The following is a 25,553-nucleotide window of genomic DNA, read 5'->3' as shown; positions in this document are numbered from 1 at the left end:
CACAAATGCCAAGATATCCGGGCACCATCCATAGAGACCCAGCGAAATGCTGAGCCCAAAATGGTAGTACCTCCTAGGTTCTCACAACACTAACTCTTACTTTTTCTTTTATCCCCTGCCTAGAAGGCTGCACCATGGGTGGGAATAAAAATCTACTCTCCTGTTGCATCCAGGCAGCTGCCAGCAGTCTGTTTGCCTTGTTCTTTGCTGGCAAATCATTAAACAGCGCCCCCAAAGCAGGCCTCTTCCCCAGGGCCACCCCATGGACAGGGGTTCAGACCTGTGGTCAAAGGGCTGTCAGCAGTCAGGCTGGAGCCCTTGGGCTGTCTCCAGCACAAGCCTCCCCTGACAGTTGCCTCTTCTGAACAGAAGCCTCCTTGGCCTGATCTCAAACCCCAGTGGCTTTTGAGGAGACACTCTGGGCATCTGTGTTGGCTGCGGCTTGAATCATTTTGTCCTCCTCCTCCTGATGTAATTTCTAAGTGCAGCTATCCCTGTATTTCCTCCGTTGTTTCTGTATTGAAGCACAGGCCCATGCTCCATATTTTTTTCCATTTTGCAATGTAAATGGAATAGTATGTTACTGCCCAGGAGCTGGGGATTGTGATTAGCCAAGCAAACTCTATAGCTTCACCCCATCCCCGCTCCCAATGTGACAGTTACAACCTGGGCATTGATTTGGTTGCACTGGCCCATTTGGATACAGTATCTGCCCTCCAAGGGCTTCTAAGCCAGTCGTGGAAGACAGCAGTATGGAGCAGAATTTGCAGGGCAACTTGAAATCCCTACAACCTCTGAGCAGGAGACTAGGCCAGAAAGACCTGGAATGTGTGTGTGAAACAACCAGGTTAATGTAGCCATTTCACACTCTTGCACTGAAATCACCAAACTTAGCAATGCTTGAGTAGCTCTGCTGATAGTCCTGATACACCTCTGGCATATTTAAATGAATAATCTGATTTCCTCAAGTTTCATTTCTCTGGTCTTTTTCACAAGGACTGTCTGGTTTTAGTCTTTGGCCTTTTCAGCATTAAAATCTGAACCTAAATAATTACTTAAAAACAAACAGTCCCTGCTTCCAGCAGGTTTCTAAATTCCTACCATCTCTGGCATGAGTTTGGCTAGAACAAGAATAACAAAATAAGAAAGCAAACTGTGTCAAGGCTGTTTGCAAACAGCACATTGGGTTAAATGTGAGAGTTCAGTGAACTCTCTCACTGTGGTAAGAGTGGAGGCCATGCCTGGGAAGGGCCCTGTCCAGAGCCTCCTTAGACCCTTGCCCTGGACGTGTGAGGGGCAGGTATTAGCCCTCTCGTTGCTGCCACCTGTGTGAAGACCTCAGCCTTTCTGCAGAGGCCTCTTTGAACGAGACCCGGCTAAATGGGAGGCCTCAGAAGTGGTGCCTCCAGTAGGACGGGGGTCAGGGCGGGCGTCAGAATCTCCCACAACAGTGGTCACTAACGGAGTGCAGAACTCAACTGACATTTCAGGACCTCTTGGTAGGATTCCTAGCAGTTTGAGGCAAGGTAAATGCCTCACCTGGCGGAGGGAAAGCGTCCAAACCACATGACTGGCGTGTCTTCTAAGGTCTTGATGTTTGTGGGCCTCGGAGCCTTGGCATTCTGTTCCACAGCCTTCCTTCCAAAGTGTGCTGACGTAACTAAAATGGTATTTGACGGGCTCCTCCCTCTCCTTTGCTCCTAACTTCATGAGTAGCTTCTTGGTGCCCCTGTAAGTAGAGGTCATTCTGGACTGAGTCAGGGCGAAACCTGTTTCTATATGGGAAGCTGGTGGACAAAAGATAGTTGGGTAGTTGTCATTTATCTCCTTCTCTCTCTCTCTGGTTACTGCCAAATAAGGTTTCTTCTCTGATATCACTTTATTTCAAAAACAGCTCAGATGGTTAGCTTTCTCTTCTTTCTCCACCCTTTCTTCTTCCTGCTTGTGGCTCTGCTTATGACCCTGTGACCCACCCTTACAAAGACGCCAGGCAGAGTGTGCGGTCAGGAAAGCCCCACCACGGCCCTATCATAGGGTAAAGAGGCCCCGGTTCCATCATGGAGCCTGGACACGATCTGAGACAAGCAGAGGTGAATTTTTAACTTGAAGAATGGAGGCTCTAATGTGGGGAGCAGACAGTGAGGGAGATGGCAGTCTAGTTGAATGTCCATTATCTGGGTCTGAGCTTCTGTGACCTCTAATTTTAGGACACACCTTTCTTGTCCTAGACAAACAGGGACTATTCACTGGGAAAGCACCTCTGAGCAGTGTCTGGGTCTGGCTGCCTTGCTGTGGCTAGAAGAGATGAGCTAAGCCCTAGGGGAGAGGAAGGAAGCTGAGGATGCTGGGCAGAGAGAGCCTAGGCCCAGAGGGAGAAGGAGCAGACAGACTTGGCTCCTGTCTTGTTGCTAAGGCTGATTCAAGTTTGAAAATTCTAGAAACGTAGGCCCTCCTGAAGCCTTCTGTTCAGGCATTGTCGTACTCGGCTGATGTTTGCTGCACCACACGGAATACTTCCCGACACGTAGACCTGGAGGTGGCGTGGTGGAGTAGTCAGGGAGCTGGGATTGAATTTAGAACTCAGCTTCCTTTGCGTGCCTCCGTATGTAACCGTGGGCCGTCTGTAAGGTGAGGCTCGCATTCCTCATCTGTGTAAAGCAAGCTTTAAAGGTCCCTTTACAGGTCTGGACCAAGCCCAGCTCTTAGCAGTTCACGTCTCTTTTATAAACTGTATGACAGTTGGGTGCAAGTTGAGTCTTATCCATTCTTTCACCAAATACTAAGGGCCTACAGCACGCACAGCCCCCTGACTGGACCCTTGGTGGGCTCAGCTCCTCCACTTGGACGGTGGCCCTGCCTCCTGTTGGAAGCTGGCGGGTCCTTTCAGTTCTTCTGTTAACAGCCCTCTTGCTCACCAGTGCCCCTGCCCCCAGGAAGCTTTTCCGGATCAAGTTAGAAATCCTGGAGGCCTCCGTCATCCATCCTCTCTCTTGCGAATCCCTTTCCATCAGGGTTATGCTTCTCTCATCCCACCAACAGTATTTTCTTTTGTACCTTAAAAAAATTACACAGTTAAGCAGGAATACATTTTCCTTGTAAAAGCATTTTAACAAAATCGATAAAGGGAAACTTCTCTTGACAACCCCCCAGCCTCCCAACTTAATTGATTAAGAAACTCAGCCATCCCAAAGAGGTAGAGATGCAGGCTAAGGTATGGATGGGAATGAGGTCTAGAAGCTTCCAAATCCTAAACAATTCCAAAGCCTAAACAATTGCCATTAGGATCTAACCTGTAGATGTGAGCATCGACCTCTTTAACTAAAGGGCAAGATGGCCAAACTGGACCTCGGAGACTGTTCTGGTACTGGGAGCCAGGAGCAGCGACTCCAGGCCTGTCTGCTTTTCCCAACCCCCCAGCTACAGGAGCTTGACCTTATGAAGCTGGTGTGTCCTGCTGCCTGAGATAAAAGTCAGGTAGTTCCAAGTTCAGGTAGTGGAGGTTGCACAGGAGAGGCGGATTATAAAATCTGAAAAGAGGAAATGGGCAGAAGGTGCCTTTGATGCCTGGCCAATGTTCCTGATTACAAAAGCAAAATTGTAGCAGGCAGTAAAGTTACCTGTCCAAGGCCTGGGTGAAGGTCTGTAAGTGGAATCAGAGAAGTGAGAGATTACTGCGGCAGAGCTGGGCTGGGAAACGGGAGACAGAAACAAATTGCTTGCAAATGCGCACACCCCAAGAGCAGGAGACGCCACGGATAAAAGAAGACCAGCGTTAAGTTCGGGGCTCAGTTGAGCCCTGGAATGCCCTTTGTGAGGAGGTAGTGAGATCACATGGCCTCCCTCATGGGAAGGAGGCAGGTTGAGAACTGGAAGAGCTTGTTCAGTGGGGTTTGGAGGGCTGAGCCCAGGAGGGAAGTGACCGTGGATAATGAGCTGTCCCAGACCGTGCCTTGTGGAACACTGGCATTCAGAGGCGCTGTGACGACTGCCAAGGGAGAAGTAGTCAGAAAGGGCTTTGTCCCTTCCAGGAATAAGGAGGGATTTTACCATTGCAGATGCAATAATAAAAAACGACTACCATTTTAATGAGTATCTACTGAGTGTCGGGCTCTGGGCTAGGCGCTTATGGCCATTTATATCCAGTCTTCATGACAGTCAGGAGGCACTTTTTTATCCCATTCTGAAGATGAGGTGTATGAGGCTCAGAAAAGCTAAGTAACCACCTGCCCCAGGTCACACAGGGCATTTGATCATTTGATGGAGTCAGAAAGTGTACGTAAGGTCTGTTTGGGGAGGGAAGGGAAAAATCCGAACAGACAAGTTTCAGGAGGAGGACAGGGACCTAGAGAACAGACACGAGAGCGTGAAATACAGCACACGCCATAAAGACCTGCGCCTTTACACAGGTGTGTAAAACGTGTGTGCAAAGCAGAGTTCTCAGCCAGAGTGGCCCGGACACGATGAGCAAGTCCTCCTAACCTGCTTCTCATAGCAGCATCGGGAACGCGGTGTCGCATCTCCTGGCCTTTTAGGAATATAATCCTTACGCTCACCAACTTTCCAGGAACGCTCCCCAGCCACACCCACCCCGCATCCTGCAAGCCCATTTCTCTTGGCCCTCTCCTAGGGTCACTGAGAGCACGGGTGGCCGATGTAGAAATCATGTTTGCATCTTTGTTATTAGGGCACCTTGCATCCCAAGGAGGCAGATGCATTCAGATCTGTTTTCTTCTCAGGAGCCCTCTTTCAAGCTGAGAACTCCCTGGAGGAGGGGGCAAAGATAACCCCTGTGTTGCATCCCAGGGAGACGAACACTGCCTTGCTAGGTAATGAACGGCACCCTGGTTCAATGGCCTTTTCTTGGCTGTTGCTTTTAATCTGAGAATACGTACTTGAGAAACTCTCATTGGAAAAGAAACCATACAGAAGTGTAGTGAGCATGATTTTCATGCCACAAATATGACTATACAAGAAATACCATGGTACTTTATTATTTTTTTTGATTGAATTAAACCTGACTTCAAGGTCCTATCCCACTAGGTCAATGGAAATTTGTTTTCATGGGAACTCCCCTCATAGAGCAGCCAAACTGAAATACCTAAGGGACATCTCTGATACTTGTTCACACTGGTCCCCACAAATATGCCCATTGTCCGAGCACAATCCAGGTAGGCACAGCATCTTTGCTAGGGTCCAGCCTCCTGGGGTCCATCCCTTTTGGGGCATGGGCTGTAGCTTCCGACAACTTGGCACATCTCCAGGCTCCTCCCCCCCACCCTCAAGATTCCAGGGATTCTGACCACCTGTGCCGCTCCCCACCCCCCACCCCCAAGCTGCCTCTCCTTTCTGCCTTCAGGACACTCACATTTCCTCAATGAGTTCAGTCTTTCATGGAAGTCAGGAAGATAGGTCTTTAGCAACATTTGCTTTTGGCCAATGCCCCTGAGGCAAGGAAATAGAAGGCGAGCCTCTCCAGACGGGAGGAGGGAAAAGACAGGAACAATGTATAAATAGCTGTCATTCTTTTTTAGTCTTCCACAGCAGCACAAAATGAAACTCAAGTTAATATCTCCACATATTAGCCTATGATCAAAGTACTCAAAGCAAAACACCAAAGTCTCTTCACCATTTCCTCTGTAATTCCTCTCCCAAAGCCACGGTTGTCAGGATTTGGTGTGCACTGTGCTGCCTTTATAGGTATTTGGTTGTAGACATTCAATATTTAATTTTAAAACCTATGTAGCAGGCACTGGAGGGGCAGTGGAGGTCTGTCAAGGCTGGGGGAGAGAGGGAGGGATGTACACAGACAACTGGAACACGCTGGGGTGAGTATAGGACTGGGGAAATACAGTGTACTAAGGGTGGCCCAGATGAGGGCCTCCAACCCACCCTGACAGAGCAGCAAGCACCAAAGTGTTTGGGGACATGAAACAAGGTCTTTCTGGAGCGTGGGTTGCTGGGGGAAGAGGTATTGACAGGGGCGGTAAGCCGTGAGGTGGGCCATGAAGGCACTGGAGCAGGCAGGGTCTTTTAAGCTGTGTTTAAAAGTGCAGACTTCACTCTAAGAGCTATGAGGAACCTTTTCAGTGCTTAGAGAGGAAGAGTGACACGCCCAAATTAGCATCTTTGACCACTCTGGCTTCAGTATAGGGAACTGGGGGCAGGGGGAGGCTGGGGAGTGAGTTGACCCTAGTTAAGCGGTTATTTCACTAAATTTGGATAGCAATGACGGTGGCCTGTGTCAGAGTAGCCGTGGTGGGAATGGCAGAGAGAGGACAAATAAGAGAAATGTTTAGGAGATAGAATTGTTAGAATTTGGTGATTGGTTGTTGGTGGTCGTGGTAGGGCGTGAAGGAGATCAGAGGAGAGGAAGGAGATAACATCTGACTTGGGTAATAGGTGGATGGTGGTTCCAGTCCCTCAAACAGGGAACACTGGAGGAACAGTTTTGAGGGATAAAATGATTAGTTCAATTTTGAACATGCTGAGTTTGAGATGTCTCATTTAAGGTTCTTCAGGCAGAAACATCCAGGCCCCTCCTGGGGTCTGGAACTCAAGAGAGGTCTGGGCTGCACATATGTAATTAACCAGCTCTACATGGAAACCAAAGCCATGGGATTGGCTGGGGTCACCCGGGGGACCATGGAAAGTGAAAAGAGAAGAGGGCCTAAGACATTCCTGGAGGGTACCACCAATATTTCGGGGACTTTTGTTTGGGCCTGTATGCTTTAGGAATGTATAATTAGGAAGACAGATTTTCTTGGTTATGAATTGGGGGAAGGTATGTTTTCAAAGTCAAATGGAGATTGTTCTTAATTTTTATTTTATCCTACATCTTTCCATTTCCTCTGATCCGCTCTCAGCTCTGTAATCCTGGGCATGTTACTTAACTGTTCAGTGCCTCAGTTTCCTCTTTTTTTTTTTTTTTTTTTTTGGCGGTACGCGGGCCTCTCACTGCTGCGGCCTCTCCCGTTGCGGAGCACAGGCTCCGGACGCGCAGGCTCAGCAGCCATGGCTCACGGGCCCAGCCGCTCCGCGGCATGTGGGATCTTCCCGGGCCGGGGCACGAACCCGTGTCCCCTGCATCGGCAGGCGGACTCTCAACCACTGCGCCACCAGGGAAGCCCTCCTCTTTTTTAAAATGGAGACAATTATAGGGTTGTTATGAGGATAAAAAGAGGTAATACACAAAAGCGCTTAGAACACCCACTGGCCCACCATATTTACCCTATAAACGTACACTCGCATCGTCATCATCAGCATTAGCATGGACAGTGGTGGGTTTGCCATGTGTTTCATTTGGAGTTGCATAACTCCAGAGGGTGGAGTCAGAGCTGGGTTCTAATCTTGTGTGGCCTTACTTTCTCTGAGCCTCAAGCTTCTTCCTCTTCTTTAAGTGGGGATGAGCACACCTACCTCATAATGAGATAACATCTACAGGCTCTGGCATGCCAAAGGCATTTACTAATGGTTCATTTCCTCCTCTTCCTCTTCCATAGTAGTTAGTTCAGGACCACGGAAGTCTGTTTTTCCCCCTCTGTCTCAGCATCCTACCACGTGGCACTACAGTACAGCACACGTTGGTTCCCCCCGCGAAGGCCTGGGGGCAGCGTGGTGGTTAAGTATTTGAAAATCCTTCTCTAAAGACTACTCTTCTCCAGAGTGACTCTCCCCTGTCTCCATTGACCCTCTGGTCAGTGAGAGGCACCTTGGAGTTATCTTGAGAAAGCTGGACCACGGGTAGGGTGTGGGAGCGAGCAAAGCCGTGGACTTCTGTGGCTGCTCCTGAAGGGAGGTCTCCCATCTTTTGTTCTGCTGGAGCAGCGGACTCCTGACTTCTCACCACACCGGCCTGTCCTCTGAAGTCACCAGGGAGGTCCTTCTCAAGCACAGATCCGTGGTCCCTGCTCTTGCCGACCTTTCATGCCGGACCTAACTGCCCCTCCCAACCCTCAGCACAGGCTGCTTCCTCTGCCAGGAACGTACCCTTCCCCCTGGTTGCGGGTCCACTGGGTGAGCACATACCTATTTAGTCCCCAAGGAAGCACAGAGGTCACTCTGCCCTCCTGCATGGGATTGTTGGTCCCCCTCCTCAGGCCCTCCCCGAGGCCCTTGAATGAACCTGCATCGTAACATCACAATGCACAGTGTTTGCACGCTTGTCTTCTGAGCTTCTTTAAAGGCAAGGAGCCCGTCGTATTCATTGTTGACTCCTTGTTGCATTGAACAGTGCCTGGCGCCAAGAGGGCCGTCAGTGTTGGTAGAATGAAGAAATGGATGGGCAGACGGACAGACTCATGGAGCTTGTTGAGGTGGGGGCTACAGCTTCACTAGAGCCCCCAACCTCACGCCCCAGCCCATTTCTGGGGGTTAGGGGGATATAGAACCTTTCTCCCACACTGAACCTCGATCACCACCAGACTAATAGTCCTTAATTTCTGGGAGCAAGAATGGACACCCCTCCCATCTCATCACCCCCTGCCCAAAGATTTTTATTCACAAGGATACAACTCAAAGTGAGGTAGTGCATATGTATTGAGAACCTACTATGTTCAAGGGACTGCAGTGATACAGTGAGAGGAAATAGGCTGAAAGTGCTTTCAAAAAGTGACTGTGCTTTTAGTTATTTTATTTTTTTGGCTGCGTTGGGTCTTCGTTGCTGTGCGCGGGCTTTCTCTAGTTGCAGAGAGCGGGGGCTACTCTTCGTTGTGGTGTGCGGGCTTCTCGTTGCGGTGCGTGGGCTTCTCATTGAGGTGGCTTCTTTTGTTGCAGGGCACGGGCTCTAGGTGCGGGCTTCAGTAGTTGTGGCACGTGGGCTTCGTTGTTCCACGGCACGTGGGATCTTCCCGGACCAGGGCTCGAACCCGTGTCCCCTGCATTGGCAGGCGGATTCTTAACCACTGCGCCACCAGGGAAGCCCTGACTGTGCTTTTAAGTCCATCACTGACATTATCATGTTCATAAACATCTTCATAACTTCAAAATTCTCTCTGGTTCCTCTGATGGTTCTTTCTGGAAGTCCTTTAGTCTAACAGCAGTAGCCAGGGAATCGTGGGCAGCTCCCTAGTAGGAAGTTCCCTTTCTTGCCAGAATACACTGGGTTTCCACCATGTGGGAACCCCTGGCCCATAGGATTATCCTTTGTCACAGTACTCTAGGAAAATTAGATTCAAGGGGGTATTAGGATCACCCTGAAGGAGAAGGGTGTGTATAGAAAGGCAGTCTCATCCCTTTGATGAGGGGCCCTTTGGTCTCTGTTAGCATGTCTAAGGCCCACTTCCCCTTAGTCGTTGCTCAGCACCAGCCGGGCTAGAGGCTCACGGTTTCGGACTGGACCTGCCACACCCTCAGAGCAGGTGGGCTGAGCAGGCCGCATCATTCCTGAGGACAGGACCAACTCCTAGGAATTGTGCTATTCAAGGCTTAACTCTTAGCCAAGCCTCATCCCAAAATAGTTCTTCTCCCTATCAGCACCCTGCTTAATCCCAGGATAAGCAAAGGGGGATGCTGAGAGGAGCAAGATGGCACCAAGTGAGAAGACCCAAGCCACAGGAGAGATGGGAATCTCCGTGGCCACAGCTGCCGAGGAGACAGGAGGTTCCAGCAGCACCCAGCATTGCCCTGGGGGAGCAAGGAGGGAAGGCAGGATTCTGAAGGCACTGATACAGGCTCGCAGCCTGGGATTTGGGGAGCAGAATTAGGAGGTGAGAGAGGCTGGGGCCAGGAGAAGAGCCCTTTGCAGCTGACCAGTTTGGAAAAGCAGGGCTTGAGGATTGTTGGAGCGGCTTTGCAGCAGGCTCTTCATTTACACACCCCTTGCTCCTATCTGCCCCCACCTCCATGTGTCCTTGGCCCTGGCGCCCCTGAAATGACAGCTGGTGGCTCCTAGCTCACCATGAGGCCATCTGATAAGAAGGCCCCCTCTTTCGTGGCACCAGGAGACCCGCCAGGTACCTGTGAGACCAGTGGGGACGTGCTTGGCTCTCCCAGCTGTGCCTTCTGCTCCCTAGAGCCCCCTAACCTGTCTCTCTCTCTCTCTGCAGTCCCACCCCCTGTACCTGTGCAACGCCAGTGACGACGACAATCTGGAGCCTGGATTCATCAGCATTGTCAAGCTGGAGAGCCCCCAGCGGGCCCCCCGCCCCTGCCTGTCACTGGCCAGCAAGGTAGATTCGCACTTGACCCCCGCACACCCTGAACCTCTGCGCGCCCAGCTCTGGACTGTGAGAGGTCCTGTGCTCTTTGTCTGCTTGTTTCCTGAGAGTGATGTGTTCAATTCAGGTTTTTATAACCCATGACTGGTCTGAGAGACGTGGAAATTCAGGCCACTGTCCTCTCCCCACCAACCATGTGCCAGCAGAACGTTTTGGCTGTCATCTAGAGCACGTGCCCCATGCTAGCTCTTTCCCCATCACCTGGAAATTCCTACACCCCTTCCCCTGCCTAGCATCAGAGCAAAGAGGGAGTCAGCTGGAGGGCTTTTCCATCTTTCAGAAATGTTCACTGAGCACTGTGCCAGAAGAGTGGAAACAGAAGCCATTCAAACACTCTTCCTCCGAGATTGCGAACCGGCAGCCCCACACTTCCTCGGGGCACCTTTGGCTGGAGCTGGCAGCAACTGCCGCCTTGCCACTGTCACGGGCTTTCTGGTTTGCCGTGCTCCCCACTGGCCTCCTACCTCCTCGAGCCTGGAAACACGTGCATTCGTGACCCCCGCTTTCACGTTAGTTACTATTTTCTTTGTGCTTATCACGTGCCAGGTGGGACATGGGATAGATACTTCTTATATATTAATTCTCATTTACTTTTCACAACAGTCAGGAAGACTAGACACTGTTATTCTCTATTTGACATATAAGACACATGAGGATCAGAAACCTTAAGTAACTGGCCAGGCTGACAGAGACAGGAAGGAGCAAAGGTGAGATGTGAATGGAGCCTCGTCCACGTCTCAAACCTGAGCTTTTAACCTCTGTGCTCTGTGACCTCCCATCCTGGCCTGAAAAACTGAACATACGTGAAAAGAGTCTCGTGGTGACCCAAGCCAGAGTGTAGTTAGATTGTGGGTGGCACGGTCAGGCAGACTTGGGGGAGGGGGTCCTGCTCCCAGGGGTGGTGAGAGAGGAGGGTGACAGTCCCGCCCTACGCGCCTGCTCCTTGAACTCTGGCCCAGGGGATTCGTGATCCTCCCGAGGGCTGTTTCCTGGGCCATGAGTCTCAAGGAAACAGCCTGGGTTCTTACGTGATTCCCCAGGGGGCAGGGACTCGGGCAGGACTCGGAATGTGGTGCCCACAGATAGGGGAAGATATTCTCCCAGCCTGGTGCTGATGCAGAAGGGGCCTTGGGGAGGTGGGAGATGGCGTCCAGGACACACCTGAGGAGCTGGAGGGTGTGGTGTCTCTGCAGGACTGTAAGTGTCCTACTGGCAGCAGCATTTTGTTAGGCTGAGGCTACCCTACCTCTGACTATTTCATTTCCATTGCTTGACAAAATATGGGCAAATGTCATTCATTTATTCATTTGGTAGATGAGTGCCCAGTGTTAGGTAGGTGAGTGTGAGTTAGAGAGAGGGGAGGGAGACAGACAGATGGAGGAGGACGAGTTCTGAGAGCTCTGCTGTGCCTCTGAAGCAGCGTGTGATTTCACATGCGTGTGGGCACTTGGCAACCCGCCGGGATGTGTCCACCTAGGAGGTTTTCTTCTCGCCCCTAGAGGACCACTCTGCTGTAGGAGAAATGAGCCATGTGAACAGACACTGGGTGACAAGGAACATGTGGTCAGTGCTCTTTGAGGTACTTAATTAACCTTGTTGGGCCTTTGTTTCCACTACCATAAAATGGGACTTTTATTTCCTACCCCAGTGATCATCGTGAGGATGGAAATAGTGTACGTCAAGTGCCAAATAGTCCCTGAGCTAAATGAAACACAAAATCAAAAACCCGTTAGGAGTTCGGAAGAAGCACCTTGGCTGCTGCCCTGTGACCTTTTTTCTTTCTGAGGTCACTGCCTGAGCTTCCCGTGCCCACCCCCCGCCCCCTGCCCCACACTCACCCTGCTTCCCCTCGCCCGTCTTCCCCCCGCCATCACTCTGCGGAACTGCTCTGGCCCCAAGCTCTCCCGCGGGTCAGGTCCAAGGCATCCCTCGGCTCTCTCATCCTTTGACCTGACCAAGTAGCTCCTACCTGGGATCCCCTGGCCCAAAGGAGGTCTGGGAAGGTAGTAATGTGGATCTTTGGGCCACTTCCAATATTTTAGACTTCCCACAGGCTTAACTAAACTCTTCATTTTTTTTGCTTTTGGTTGAATTCTATCAGTTCAATGTGTGAATACAAGTTATCTCATAGGAAAATGAACTGTGCATAATAAATGCAGGTAGTTTGGTAAAACATATTTAAATATAGGGCTTGTGGGAGGCATAGGGGAAAGGTGGGTCTTTGGTGAGGAAATTCGAAAACCACTGACCTCAGTCAGCTCTGCTCTGGCAAATCAATTAGTGTCAGTGGTGCTGTCCCCATCCCCGGAACTGGGGCTCTTGAGCCAGACAGCCCCAGGTCTGGAGCCTGGCTTCTCCACGGCCCCTCAGTGTGACGTGGACATTTTAGCTCAGCTCTCTGAGCCTCTGTTTCCCCATCTGTAAAAGGGGGACAATAGCAGGGCTCATATCTTATAGTAGTTATGAGCAGTTGAGGAGACACTACAGATGCCAAGCGCACAGCAGTCACTCAATAAATGCCTGCAGCTGTCACCGCTGTCCTTGTCATTGGCATCATCGTCCTGTGCTTCCATAGTTAACAAGGTTGGCCTTTTTCTGTCATGGTTCCCTCTTTTGATCTCTGACCCTCACTGTAGTTCTTCTGGACTCTCATTCTTGTCAGCATACCTACCACCTTCCTCCCCCTACCCAGTCACCCAGATTGGTTTCTGTTTCTTTATTAGCAACTCCACAGCCATCCTTGTGATTCCCCTTAGCACCTCATGCCTGGGCTGGAGCAGTGGCCTTTTATCTGGTGGAAGGAGCTGGCTCTGGAGGCAAAAAAGTTGGGTACAAGGCCTGCCTTTCTTACCACAGAGAACACTCCCTGCTAACCAGGTACTTGGAAGGCTGAAGTCCTGGGTGGGAATTCTGCCTCCACTGCTTATCAGCTGCGTGACCCTGGGCAAGTTGTTCAGCCTCTCTGAGCCTCTGTTTTTTCCTCAATTCAAAAGTGGAGCTGATGCCTGTCTTATGGAGTTGTTGTGAGGAGTAAGTGAAATCATGTACGCAAAGCACATGGCGATAGCTGATATGATAATAACTAATGCTTAAGAGTGGCTTAATGACAGATACAAAAAAATAAATAAATACTTAAGGAATACTTACTATGTGCCAGGCGCATATTATAAGGCTTTACATGGAGTAACTTATATAGTCCTCAGAACAACCCTGTGAAGTAGGTCCTGTTATTATCCCTAGTTTACGGAAAGGAAAACTGTGGCACAGAGCCGTTCAGTGACTTGCCCAAAGTCTCACAGCTAATGGCTGATGGCAGGTTTAGCTCTCAGACCTAAACAGTCGGGGCAGAGTGGGTCTCAGTAACGGTTATACCCCCTCTACTTCCTCCTCCCCTTGCTTTCGAGCCTAGGTGAATCCTACCTCTTGTATTGAATCTTTCCTAACTGGCTCAGCCCAGCTGGGCTACTAGGAGCAGAAATCCTTCCCTCCTGGCATGCTGCCAGGGTCTCTGGCCATGCTTTTCACACCAGGTTTCATGGAGGTGCCTTGGCAGGGGCTGGGGTTGGGGGGACGCCAAGGGTCCTTCTTACCCCTAATCCCACCCTCAACCTCAGCTCACTTTTATCTGTTTTGTATTGAAGATTTGTGTCAGTCTGTGTGTGTGTGTGTGTGTGTGTGTGTGTGTGTGTGTGTGTATTGTGGGGGTCACAATGGAGGGAAGGGCTCTCTGCAGTGAAAAAAGGGTTTGGAAACGACTGGTCTGTTTCATTCATTTGTACTCTAGAATGTTGTCATCAGCATTATAATCGTACGTATATGCTTTGTCTCCACAGCTAGATTATGAGTTTTTCTGGAGGGCTTGGCCTTCCCTGGCTTGGTGCCCTGAGCACAGTGGGTGCTCAGTCAGTCTTTGATGAGGAGGAGATACACAGTGACTGTCACTGTGTCTGGAGGGGAAAATCTAAGGTGCAAGGAAGTGCAGAGTGTGGAAGTGCAGAAGTCCTGGAACGTATTGGCTTCCACTGCTAAAGGCCGTGGGCAGCCTGCTCGCTGCTCTTAGAGGGCTGGCTGAATCTCTGCAGCTCCCAAAGAGGTCTCTGGGTTGTCTTTCTAAAGCCCATTCTTCCTGTCTGGAGGGCCTGCCCGTCCTCTCTGTCTTCCAGGTTCTGGTCTGGAAGAAGTGCTTCTCTCTCTCACTCCCTCCCTCCCTCTTGCTTGGGTGCAGGCGGACTGCAGGGCGGCATGGGTGGCCCCTGAGTGGGCTGCCATCTGGCCCCAAATCTTGCTTTTTGAGTCCTAGAACTCTGGACACAGGCACCCACTGTCTGAAAGGCCTGTTTGTTTCCCCTGTTGGCCAATCCTCTCTCTTTGATCACTTTTACAACTTTGCAATTATGGGCTGTAATCGGCTGGGGTGTTTGAACGTCAGGGTCATTACTTTCCACCGTTCCTACCCCAACCCTTCAAGAAGAGAGGGCTAGGGAAGTGAGAACATCTCCAGAGAAGGAAGTCTCTGCCCTTGCCTCCTGCTCTTCCAGGCTGGGCTGGGTTCAAGGTCTCATTCTGGGGATGGGAAACATGAGGCCCTAGTAGCACTGAGCATCCAGGAGTCTCAGTTCTGTGACTACTGGGGTGACCTCCCCACCCCTTGGTTAAGTCATGGACGGTGAGATTAGCAGAACGCGTCCTTCTCCTTTTCCCCTAGGGCTGCTCCCATGCCCTGGTTTGGGGGGCTCTGAAGACTGGACAACTTCTTTTTGCCTGGGGTCGCCTCGGTCGGGGAGACTTCCTGGGAATAAGCCGGCTGGAGGAGGATGAGGGCTGTGACCTCTCCATTTCTTCAGCGGTTCCATTCTCGAGTCCTGTGAATTTCCAGTCAATTAGCCTGGCGAGCCTGGGCCTGGGCTGGGCCTGGGCTGGGCCTGGGTGCTGGTAGAGGGCCTGGCCCAGCTCCTCAGGGAAGGAGGAAGGGAAGAGGGAAGGCACCCTCCTGGCCGAAAAGGCCCCACTTGAGTGTCTCCACCACCCTCCCGGGGCCCTCCTGCCTGCAGGCTGCCTGTTCTGAGGGGCCCTCTGGCCCCTGCGGCCGCCTGGGGTGTAGGGATCAGGGAGCAGGAGCCGAGCCGCTCCCCTGGCCTGCCTGGCAGGAGACCTGCCCCAACAGGCTCTCGCAGGGAAGGGAAGAGCAGAGATCAAAGCGCTCGGGGAGTATAAGCCCCGGCACAGGCTCCTCTTCCTGACTGCGCTACTTGCAGAAGGGTTAACTCCTTCAGCGCCTGCAGGAAGGCCCGAAAGGATCAGAGGCCCCAGGGGCCTGAGGGCCCAGCCTGATGCCTTCGCAAGGTGAGCCTTTGCTCTAGGGAGGAGCGCTGGAGAGCATCGGCGACAGTGAGGCCGGAGCAGGGTCTGTCCGTCGGCCCTTTGCCCTCGTGCCTCCACCGCCGCCTCAGCTCTCATCTCCCTGGTCTTACCCCACACCCAGAGCCCCTAGATTCCTGCTTTTTGTTCTCTTTCTGTCTCTGCTCTCTGCTTTGCCTGGTTGGCTAGATCCTCTCAGAGCCTTGGCGAGCACGCATGTGCACGTGCATGTGGCACGTGCGCACACTTGCGTCCTTGTGGGAACAGCCCCTCGGGTCCCTCCCAACCCGAGTCTCTCCTGCCACCCTCAGGGAGCGGGTGAAGGGTTAAGCACCAGACAGGGACTCCAGTACGTCCTTGAACTGGAGCCAGAGAAAGAGTTGCAGACTAGAGTGTGGCCGGGAGAGAGAGCTGTGAGATGGGCTGAGCCTGGGGCTGTCATAGATGCCTCGGGTGAGAGCAGTGTCCCAGGCTCCTGGAACTTGGCCTGAGGTGGGGGACGGGCTGCTCTGCAGGCTCCTCTTGTCAGGCAGGGCTGGACCCTGGAAAGCCCAGTTCTGTTCTGAAGGAGCTGTCCACTTCTCTGTACTGGGGACTGGTCACCCCCCCCGCCCAGGCCCTGGGGGGTGCTGGTCGCTCCCTGCCCTCGGTTCTCACGCTTCTTAGTGAAGGCGGACTGGAGGCACCCTGATGGCAGGGAGGGGCTGTGTCTTATTTGTCCTTAGGCCTAGAGCCTAGTCCACCTCCTGGCACCTACCAAATCCTGTCAGGGGTTTGTTCCACTACGAAAGGAAGGACTGAATGTTGTCCTGGAAGGCAGTGGACCTGGGTGAGCTTGGGGCGGGGCAGGGGATCCTAACCCCACCGACCCCTTGCATGTGTTATATGTGGGAGTGTACAGAGGTGTGGTGTGTGCAAAATCCTAGGAAGGGACGTGAGGGGGCGAGGCCGGGACGTGGACGGGCTGTGTGTCTGACCCCTGCGGGACCTCTGCTGTGTGTCTCTGCAGGCCCGGATGGCGGGGGAGCGGGGAGCCAGCGCCGTCCTCTTTGACATCACGGAGGATCGAGCTGCTGCTGAACAGGTACCCGGGACGTGGGGTGTTTGAGGAGGGGGCTGGACGGAGGAAGAGAAATGTGCCGGGGAAGAAGTCAGGGCACAGCCACCCTTGTGGGCACTTTCCCTCCTACAGCTGCAGCAGCCCCTGGGGCTGACGTGGCCAGTGGTGTTGATCTGGGGTAATGATGCCGAGAAGCTGATGGAGTTTGTGTACAAGAACCGAAAGGCCCACGTGAGGATTGAGCTGAAGGAGCCCCCGTTGTGGGTAAGCACGCCAGGTCTCCAGCCCCGGCCCCAGCACCTGCTGTCACCCGCACTTTTTCCTGCGGTGACTCTCACCAAAAGCCCTTAGAGTCCTGGAGCTGAAGAGACCTTGGAAACCCTCTAGCGCAACTCTGTCCACCAGCTGTGCACCTCTAGGCAAGTTTCTTCCCCTCTCTGAGCTTCATCTGCAGAATGAACACATTGGGTCAGCTGAGCTCTAAAGTTGTTTTTCAGCATCGTGGTTTCATGGCACAGAGTAGCAGAGCCAGAATGAAACCCTGGTCCCCAGGCCCCCTGACGCCTGGCTGGTATTTCTCCATCGACTGGGAAGCTCGGCCAGCTGCTCACTGGGTAGCTTCCACCTTGTAGAGGGGTCCCTGTCCCCCTTTTTCCCAAGCACATGGGTCTCGAGATAGTACCTCTCACAGCTGATGTTTGGAGGAGTGCCCGTGGGCAGAGAGGGACCACCTAAGCCCACCTGCAACCTCATCCCCTCTGCTGGACGACTCAAGGGGCCCTCCAGTTCTCTGTGTGCCTCCTGGGCTCCTGTGTTTCTCCCGGCTTGGCCCCACTCCTTCCAGAAGCGTGACCCTTTCCCTCTCTGCTCGCTCCCCCAGCCAGACTATGACGTGTGGATCCTCCTGACGGTGGTGGGCACCATCTTTGTGGTCATCCTGGCCTCGGTGCTGCGCATCCGGTGCCGCCCCCGTCACAGCAGACCGGTGAGGCGGGTGGGCTCCCTGGTGGAGGTGGGCGGGTGCACGTGTGGGGGAAGGTGGGGAGCGGGAAGGGCAAAGTGAGGAAGAAGGTGCCCTTACGCCCGTGGAACCGTTGACACCTAAATCCCCCGGCAACTGACTTTGCTGATTTCCAGCAGCCTCTCTCCACGAGAGTCCTCATTTGTTCATTCATTCAACAAGTAGAGTGAGCTCCTGTTCTGTGCCAGGCACTGTTCCAGGTATTGGGGATAGTGCAGTGAACAAAAAGACAAAGGATTCCTCCCCTCGGGGAACTTTCATTCTAGTGGAAAGAGACAGACAATAAATAGGTAAAATGAATGAGTAAATACATAAGTAAAATGTAAGTAAATAAATAAGTAAAATATACAATAAGTTAGACGGTGGTATGTGCCAGGGAGAAACATAAAATAGAAAAGGGGAGGGAATGGAAAGGGGACGGGGTTAATTTTTAAAAGCAAGGCCAGGGAAGGCCTCATTGAGAGGATGACATTACAGGTAAGACCCTCCACGGGTGAGGGGGTGATCTGTGCAGATACCTGGGGAGAAAGTGATTGAGGCGAGAAAGCAGGAAGTGCCAAGGCCTTGAGGCAGAAGTGTGCCCGTTATGTCTGAGGAACAGCAAGACGGTCCTGTGGCTGGAATCCAGTGAGTGAGAGGGCAGAGCAGGAGGCGGGGACGGAGAGTTCATGGGGGCCCCGTGGTATTGGACTGTTAAGGCCGTTGTCAGGATTTTTTTTTTCACTCATGGGAGGGTTTTGAGCGGAAGGAGAGCCATGATCTGACCTCACCTGATCTGTGGTGAGAAACCAGCTCAGAGGCTGTGACAGGAATCCAGGGGACAGTAGTGGTAGCTTGGATTAGGGAGGTAGCAGTGAAAGTGGTGAGGATTCGTTAGACCCTCCAGACGCTTTGAAGGCAAAGCTGACAGGTTTCTAATGGACCGATCATGGAGTGCAAGAGAAGGGTCAAGAATGGCAACAAGATTTCTGGCCTGAGCAATTAAAAGACTGGCATTGCCTTTATTGAGGTGGGGAAGGCTGTGGGAGGACAGGTGTGCGGTGGGGCGGTTCATGGGATTAGCAGTTCAGCATGGGGCCTGTCAACTTGGACGTGCCTGTTAGATATCCAAGTTGAGATGTCAAGCAGGCAGTTGGATAAAAAGTTGCTCTCATGGGTCATCGAGGGAAGGCAAATCAATAGTATGAGTGGGGAATGGGGTCAATAGTACGAGTGGGGAATGGGGTCAATAGTATGAGTGGGGAATGGGATCAATAGTATGAGTGGGGAATGGGGTCAATAGTATGAGTGGGGAATGGGATGGGAGGGCTTCGCCTGCTTGGCAGAGCCATGTATGAACTCCGAGGATACAAACGCCTCGGAGTGGTCAAGTGGTCACGGGCTCTAACTGGGTGGCTGGGAACCTAGTACAAGCTGGAGTCCAGGGCTGAGGGAAGAGGAGCCCTTGCCCCATTCTGGCCCCACCCCTCTTCCCAGGATCCCCTTCAGCAGCGAACAGCCTGGGCCATCAGCCAGCTGGCCACCAAGAGGTACCAGCCCGGCTGCAGGAGGGCCCGGGCCGAGTGGCCAGACTCAGGTAGCAGCTGCAGTTCAGCCCCTGTGTGCGCCATCTGCCTGGAGGAGTTCTCGGAGGGCCAGGTAAGGCAGGGCCGTGGTTCACCTCCACGACCAGGCTGGGGAGGGAGGCTGGAGCTTGTGGGGAGGAAGCACTTAAGGCTGGTGTGAGTGCTCGAGCTGCATCTCTGTCCTCTGTATCCTGCACAGACAGCCCTGAGGTTTGGTTATTTTCCTGGCTTTCCAGGGAAAGAGAACTACTGTTTGTTGAGTGTGTACCACGTGGCAGGCTCTGCAGTGGGTGCTTTAGAGGCATCGTCTCGTTTCAGCCTCGTGACAGTGAGGGGTGGGGGCAGATTAGTTTTTTAGCCTCATTTTACAGCAGAAAACTGTCTGTTAAGAAACTTGACCAAGGTCATGCAGCTAAGTGGCAAAAGCCAGGTCTACCTGATATCAAAGCCCGTACCGTTTCTGTCCTACCGTGAGGTCTTTGAAAGCAGATGGCGGCAGTACGCAGAGGCCAGAGGGAGTCGGGAATGCCCTGCTTCCTGGCCACGGCTGTAGCTACAGACAGCTCTGGTTCAGACCCCTTGTTTTCTCCAGGAGCTACGGGTCATTTCCTGCCTCCATGAGTTCCATCGCACCTGTGTGGACCCCTGGCTGCATCAGCATCGCACGTGCCCCCTCTGCATGTTCAACATCGTAGGTAGGAGGTGGGCCGAGGACTCCCCTGTGTGCAGGCAGATGGGTCTAGAAGGGGCTTCCCTCTGGGCAAGTGTTTTGCCTTGAAGCTGAGGAGAAGGCAGGACTGCCTCAGGTGCTCTTTAAGCTGTGCCCTGCTCGAAGGGGCCTCATCTGAGGGGGCAGCCATTCCATTGCAGGCGTCTTTATGACGTATTTTCATGACAATTTTGTTGATTTTAAATCTGACTGATTTGTTTGTTTATTTATTTATTTATTTTTGGCTGCGTTGGGTCTCTGTTGCTGTGCGCGGGCTTTTCTGTAGTTGTGGTGAGCGGGGGCTACTCTTCATTGCGGTGCGCGGGCTTCTCTTGTTGCAGAGCACAGGCTCTAGGTGCACGGGCTTCAGCAGTTGTGGCACGTGGGCTCAGTAGTTGTGGCTCCCGGGCTTAGTTGCTCCGCGGTATGTGGGATCTTCCCAGACCAGGGCTCAAACCCGTGTCCCCTGCATTGTCAGGCGGATTCTTAACCACTGTGCCACCTGGGAAGTCCAAGATTTGTATATTTATTATTCCACTTTTCTGGCAATAAAGTATCCTGTTCGAATAAAACCTGGATATTATGACAATCTTCTAAAAGGTGAAAGTGAAGTATCTTCAGGAAAGAGAGCCTTTTTCTAATTCACCCAAAGGTACAATGTGGGCTAGCAGTGGCCCTGGGTGCAAGTCCCCAAAGGGCTGATGGGAGGAGCAGGGCTTGCCATGCACAGTGGAACCCCCAAGGAGACAACTGACTGGAGGGAGCAAGGGCATCCCCGGGCACAGGCAGGTTAGGAGCATCCTTGGTCATCCAAACTCTGATGGAGCTTGGGGGCGATACAGGCTCAATAAGTACGCTACAGCCACGCTTTTCTGAATGTACCCTCCTTCCGTTTGTGGAGTCAAACACTTGTGCTCTTGGTTCTCTCTTGCAGAGGGAGATTCGCTTTCTCAGTCCCTGGGACCGTCTAGATCTTACCAAGAACCAGGCCGAAGACTCCACCTCATTCGCCAGCATCCTGGCCATGCCCACTACCACCTGCCTGCTGCCTACCTGTCGGGCCCTTCCCGGAGTGCAGCGGCTCGGCCCACACGGCCTGGTCCCTTCCTACCATCCCAGGAGCCAGGCGTGGGCCCTCGGCACCACCGCCTCCCCAGAGGCGCACATCCCCGGGCTCCAGGTGAACCGCAGCGCCTGGCCGTGGCCCAGAGCCCCTCCGCGCAGGGCTGGGGGCTGAGCCACCTGCGGTGCACTTTGCAGCACCCTGCCACCTGCCCCATGCCCCCACGCCGGGCCAGGCCTCACGACAGCAGCGGGTCTGGAGAAAGCTACTGCACAGAACGCAGCGGCTACCTGGCAGACGGGCCAGCCAGCGACTCCAGTTCAGGGCCCTGTCACGGCTCTTCAAGTGACTCAGTGGTCAACTGCACAGACGTCAGCCTGCAGGGCATCCACGGCAGCAGTTCCACCTTCCGAAGCTCCCTGAGCAGTGACTTTGACCCCCTGGTATACTGCAGCCCTGAGGGGGAGCGCCGGCGGGAGGAGGCTCAGCCCAGCATGACCTCTCGGCCCCGTTCTTTGGACTCAGTGGTGCCCACAGGGGAAACCCAGGTTTCCAGCCATGTCCACTACCACCGCCACCGGCACCACCACTACAAAAAGCGTTTCCAGTGGCACGGCAGGAAGTCTGGCCCAGAAACTGGAGTCCCGCAGTCCAGGCCTGCCATTCCTCGGACACAACTCCAGCCAGAGTTGCCTTCACCCGATCCGCAAGCAGCCAGATCCAACCCAGCAACCCCGTCAGGACAGCTCCCCGGCCCACAACGGCCCAGGGCGCTCACCGAGCCAGCCCCTGGGCCAGCGGATGCCTCCAGCCCCAGCCCCGGTCCCAGCAGCCTCTTCCACTTGCAGAAATCCAGCCTCCCCGTCCGACACACACAGAGGAAACGGCGGGGGAGTGCCTCAGAGCCCTCCCCAGCCTCTCGACCCCAGGACTTGGCCGCACACCGAGTGTGCCAGAATTTTCCCCATTATGGCCCCAGCTTGGCATACCCTTGGTCCCCAGAGGCCCACCCATTGATCTTCGGACCTCCGGGCCTGGACAGGAGGCTGCTACCAGAAACCCCAGGCCCTACTTACCCAAGTTCACAGCCGGTGTGGTTGTGTCTGACTACACGCCAGCCCCTAGGACCATACCCATCTGGGGAGGGGCCTTCCGAATGGAGTTCTGACACCCCAGGGGGTAGGCCGTGCCCTTACCCACACTGCCAGGTGCTGCCAGCCCAGCCTGGTGAGTTTCCAGGGGAAATGGGTCTGGCAGGGACAGGAGACTAGAGCTGGATATGGCAGAACGGGTGAAGTCATCCAAAGGGTTGATGGAAGCTGAGAAGGTTCCAGCAGGGGTGACATTCAAAATAGCGGACAGCTGGCATAGCGTAGGATGCTGGCTCTGCCAGGTGTTAACCCTTTAGTTGCCAGCTCCTAGGGAGGTCTCAGGTGAGGTACCAGTGTGGCTGAGATAGCAGACAGTACTGGGGGCGGCAGCTCCATCATGAGTGTTTCCATACTTTAAAACTCGGTACAGCTGAGCATATAGCTCAGTATTAGCTGTAAATACAAAGAAGGCCAAGAACTGTTCCCTGCTCTTGAGGAGAGCAATGGACAAATAGTTACTGAAAACCATAATCCCAGGCCATATGAGATCTTATAGGAGAAATAACTACAGATAACCATAATTCTGGGCTATATGAGAAGAGCTATGTGAATGATACAAAAAAAAAAAAAAAAAAAAAAAGGAGAGACATCACAGGTGGTTCATAGCAGCCCTGTGGTTTTCTCCTTTCCCCTGGGTAAAAGAACTACTAGGGCTTTCCCTTCTATGCATCTTTGTTAAAAAGACTGACTTCATTTTCTTGGGGACTCAGTGCATCCCTATTACTGTATTGCAGCCAATGGTGATAATGTAAATCCTTGACTTTAACTGGGTATTTATTTGCTCAAATCCTCCTCTTCCTCTTCCGGATCCCCCAACCCCTACTCTTCCCCATCTTTTCCCATTGTGTGGATGACACAGCTCTTTGCCTACAGCCATCACTAGGAGGACCCCTCTGCCCTCAAAGGTCCTGAAATATAAGACTTTGGGGTCTAGGAATCCTACAGGCAGGACCTGAGAGCTGCTACCATCCATCCATTCATTTCTTCCTTCCATTTTTCTTTCTGCATTGTATGCTTGCTATGTGCTAGGTTCCAGGCTCTGGGGACATGGAACTTGTCAACCAGGAGACCCAAGTCTGTGGAGAGATAGGCATGCAAGCTGTTATAGTATAGAAAACAATTGCTTCCGTAGGGCCATGTAATGCAGGTTTGGCCATGTGTTTGGTGGTTCCTTTTGAATCCTGTCATGTGTATACTTTCAGTGCTGCCAGTGCCAGACCACTACCTCCCCTCTCTCTCTCAAACTCGTAACTGGTTTCAGTGCCTTCCTTTCCCCTGCTCTTCAGATCTAATCCACGCCAGGTTCTGTTAACCATGTCTCTGCTAGCTTTACCATATTCTCCTCCAGTACTGCTGGCCCCTGTCCATGTCTTAGGTGCAGCCTAAAGATCGGGGCGGGAGCCCCCTGGCTCCTCCCTTCCCTCTCACAGGGCCGTGAAGGCGGGCCCTGCACAGCAGTGTCGTGTCCTGTAAGGCCACGCAACACTGATCCTGCTCACCTACCCTCCATTCTGCTGCCGGGGTCATCCTCCTCAAACAAACTCTCTAGAAATCTTCACATGTTCTGTTTTGTTCAGAGCAAAGAAAAACCCCACCTGGCTTGGCCTTCAAGGCCCTCGTACCAGCCAGTCCCCATCTTCCTTCCCAGCCTTATTCTCCACTCTTCCTCTTCCCTTCCCCTGCTCCAAGCTTTAGCCAAACTAGGTAAACACTTCCTGCAGTTTCTACAGCCCAGAATATTCTGTTGCCTTCCTGTTCCCATAAATCTAATTCTTCCCTATTCCTGCAGGACCAGCTCATTTATCCCCACTTTCAGGAAGCCCTTCTTTTTTTTTTTTTTTTTTTTTTGCGGTACGCGGGCCTGTCACCGGAGCATAGGCTCCGGACGCGCAGGCTCAGCGGCCATGGCTCACGGGCACAGCCGCTCTGCGGCATGTGGGATCTTCCCGGACCGGGGCACGAACCCGCGTCCCCTGCATCAGCAGGCGGACTCTCAACCACTGCGCCACCAGGGAAGCCCAGGAAGCCCTTCCTGATGCTCCATTTGGACATGATCTTTCTCCTTCCGTGATTCATCTCTTATGACCCCAGTCCTGCCCCCATTGGCATAATTGCCACTTACGTGCACACCTTTTCTCCTACAAGGTTGTCAGGTCCCTGCTTAGTCTTTTTGGTCTTCTGTTTGGCACGTGGTAGCAAGCCAGATCCACAAGTGCTTAATAAATATTTACTGGGCGAATGAATGAATAGTAAGTATTGGTAACACACTGGTTGCTACCTACGTATCTCTTTCTCTAGATTCGGTTTTCTCTCCCCGGTGTCCCAACGGGGGCCCCTCTCAGCTTTCAATCTGATCACCCTTCTGGACCCATTCCCTGCTCCTGCCTCTCTCTAGTTCCCTCCCAGCCATACTCTCTTGCCGGTGGAACAAGCAGAAGACTGGCCTGAGCCTCAGTGACCTCTTTCCTCCTCTCTCTCTAAATGCAGGCTCAGAAGAGGAGCTCGAGGAGCTGTGTGAACAGGCCGTGTGAGATGTTCAGGCCGAGCTCCAACCAAGGGTGCTCGCCAGATGACTCAGGGCCCTACCTGGCACAGAGTCCTGCTCCTGAGAAAAGAAAGGACCTCAGAAAACACCCCTCTGCTTTGCCATACCTCCTGGAACCACTGGCAGAGGAGTGTGATGGTGGGCGGCAGGAGGTGTTGTCTCCCGCTCCCAGCTCCAGACCTTGTCTGCGGAAGCATCTGCAGCGCAGCAAGTCTGTGTCCAGCCAGGCAACCAGCTACCACTTGTGTGGGTTGGCTCCCCTGCAGGCTGGGACTTTTTGAGAGCAGGAAGCTAGGTATAGGTAGATAGGTGTTATAAAGGTGGTGCTCCTTCCCCAGCCCCAGCAGGTCTCCCTCATTCCAAGCCTCATGTTCATACCAGCAAACGGGTCCAGCTGAATGCATGACCCTTCTCACCTCCTTCCTTGGGAAGAGTCCTGCACACCGGCTTTGGCTCCTCCTTGGTAAGGCTGCTGCATCAGCGGCAACCCTGGTTCTTATCATTTTCCTTCTTTGCAAAAAGATCAGGAGCATAGGTGAGCCCTGAGCCCTAAAAAGGGGGTGCTTTGCAGCTTCACCAGGCAGGGCCTCCCCTGGTGCACAAGGGACGATGTTTTCCCCTCCTTGTCCGTACTTGTCAGATCCACTATATTAAGTCAGAGGGGAAGCCAGGGTGTGCAGTTCTGTCCCTGATGTGGTACAGCACCTCGAAGAAACTGGGTCGAAGCCTCGGATCGTCAAACTCCCTTGTCACTCCAGCAGCCTCAGTTCCTCTGGGGGTAGGGGTGAGGGTAGTGGGAAGGGAATAGCTCTTCCTTGGGGACCTCCTATCTCAAAGTCCCAAAGTAGGCGGAAAGAAGAGGATTTC

General features: G+C 52.9%; 1 protein-coding gene across 1 annotated transcript in view; it reads left to right on the top strand.

Annotated features, from left to right (window-relative positions):
• The window catches only part of RNF43 (ring finger protein 43), a gene marked incomplete at its 5' end in the record, with an annotated part of 59,492 nt that extends 33,966 nt beyond the window's left edge, over nt 1-25,526 (top strand). Inside the window, 8 exons of the mRNA XM_081219179.1 lie at nt 10,044-10,166; nt 16,582-16,656; nt 16,765-16,896; nt 17,513-17,617; nt 19,130-19,291; nt 19,811-19,913; nt 20,862-22,217; nt 24,629-25,526. Of these exons, the coding sequence (XP_081075305.1) occupies nt 10,044-10,166; nt 16,582-16,656; nt 16,765-16,896; nt 17,513-17,617; nt 19,130-19,291; nt 19,811-19,913; nt 20,862-22,217; nt 24,629-24,672 (2,100 nt within the window). The 3' untranslated portion in view covers nt 24,673-25,526. The remainder of the gene's footprint in view (nt 1-10,043; nt 10,167-16,581; nt 16,657-16,764; nt 16,897-17,512; nt 17,618-19,129; nt 19,292-19,810; nt 19,914-20,861; nt 22,218-24,628) is intronic.
• Between the last annotated feature and the right edge of the window lie 27 nt (nt 25,527-25,553).

This window comes from Mesoplodon bidens (genome assembly GCF_964165515.1).
Source record: "Mesoplodon bidens genome assembly, chromosome: 19".
Lineage (NCBI taxonomy): Eukaryota > Metazoa > Chordata > Mammalia > Artiodactyla > Ziphiidae > Mesoplodon > Mesoplodon bidens.
This window is presented reverse-complemented; position numbering and strand designations above follow the sequence as displayed.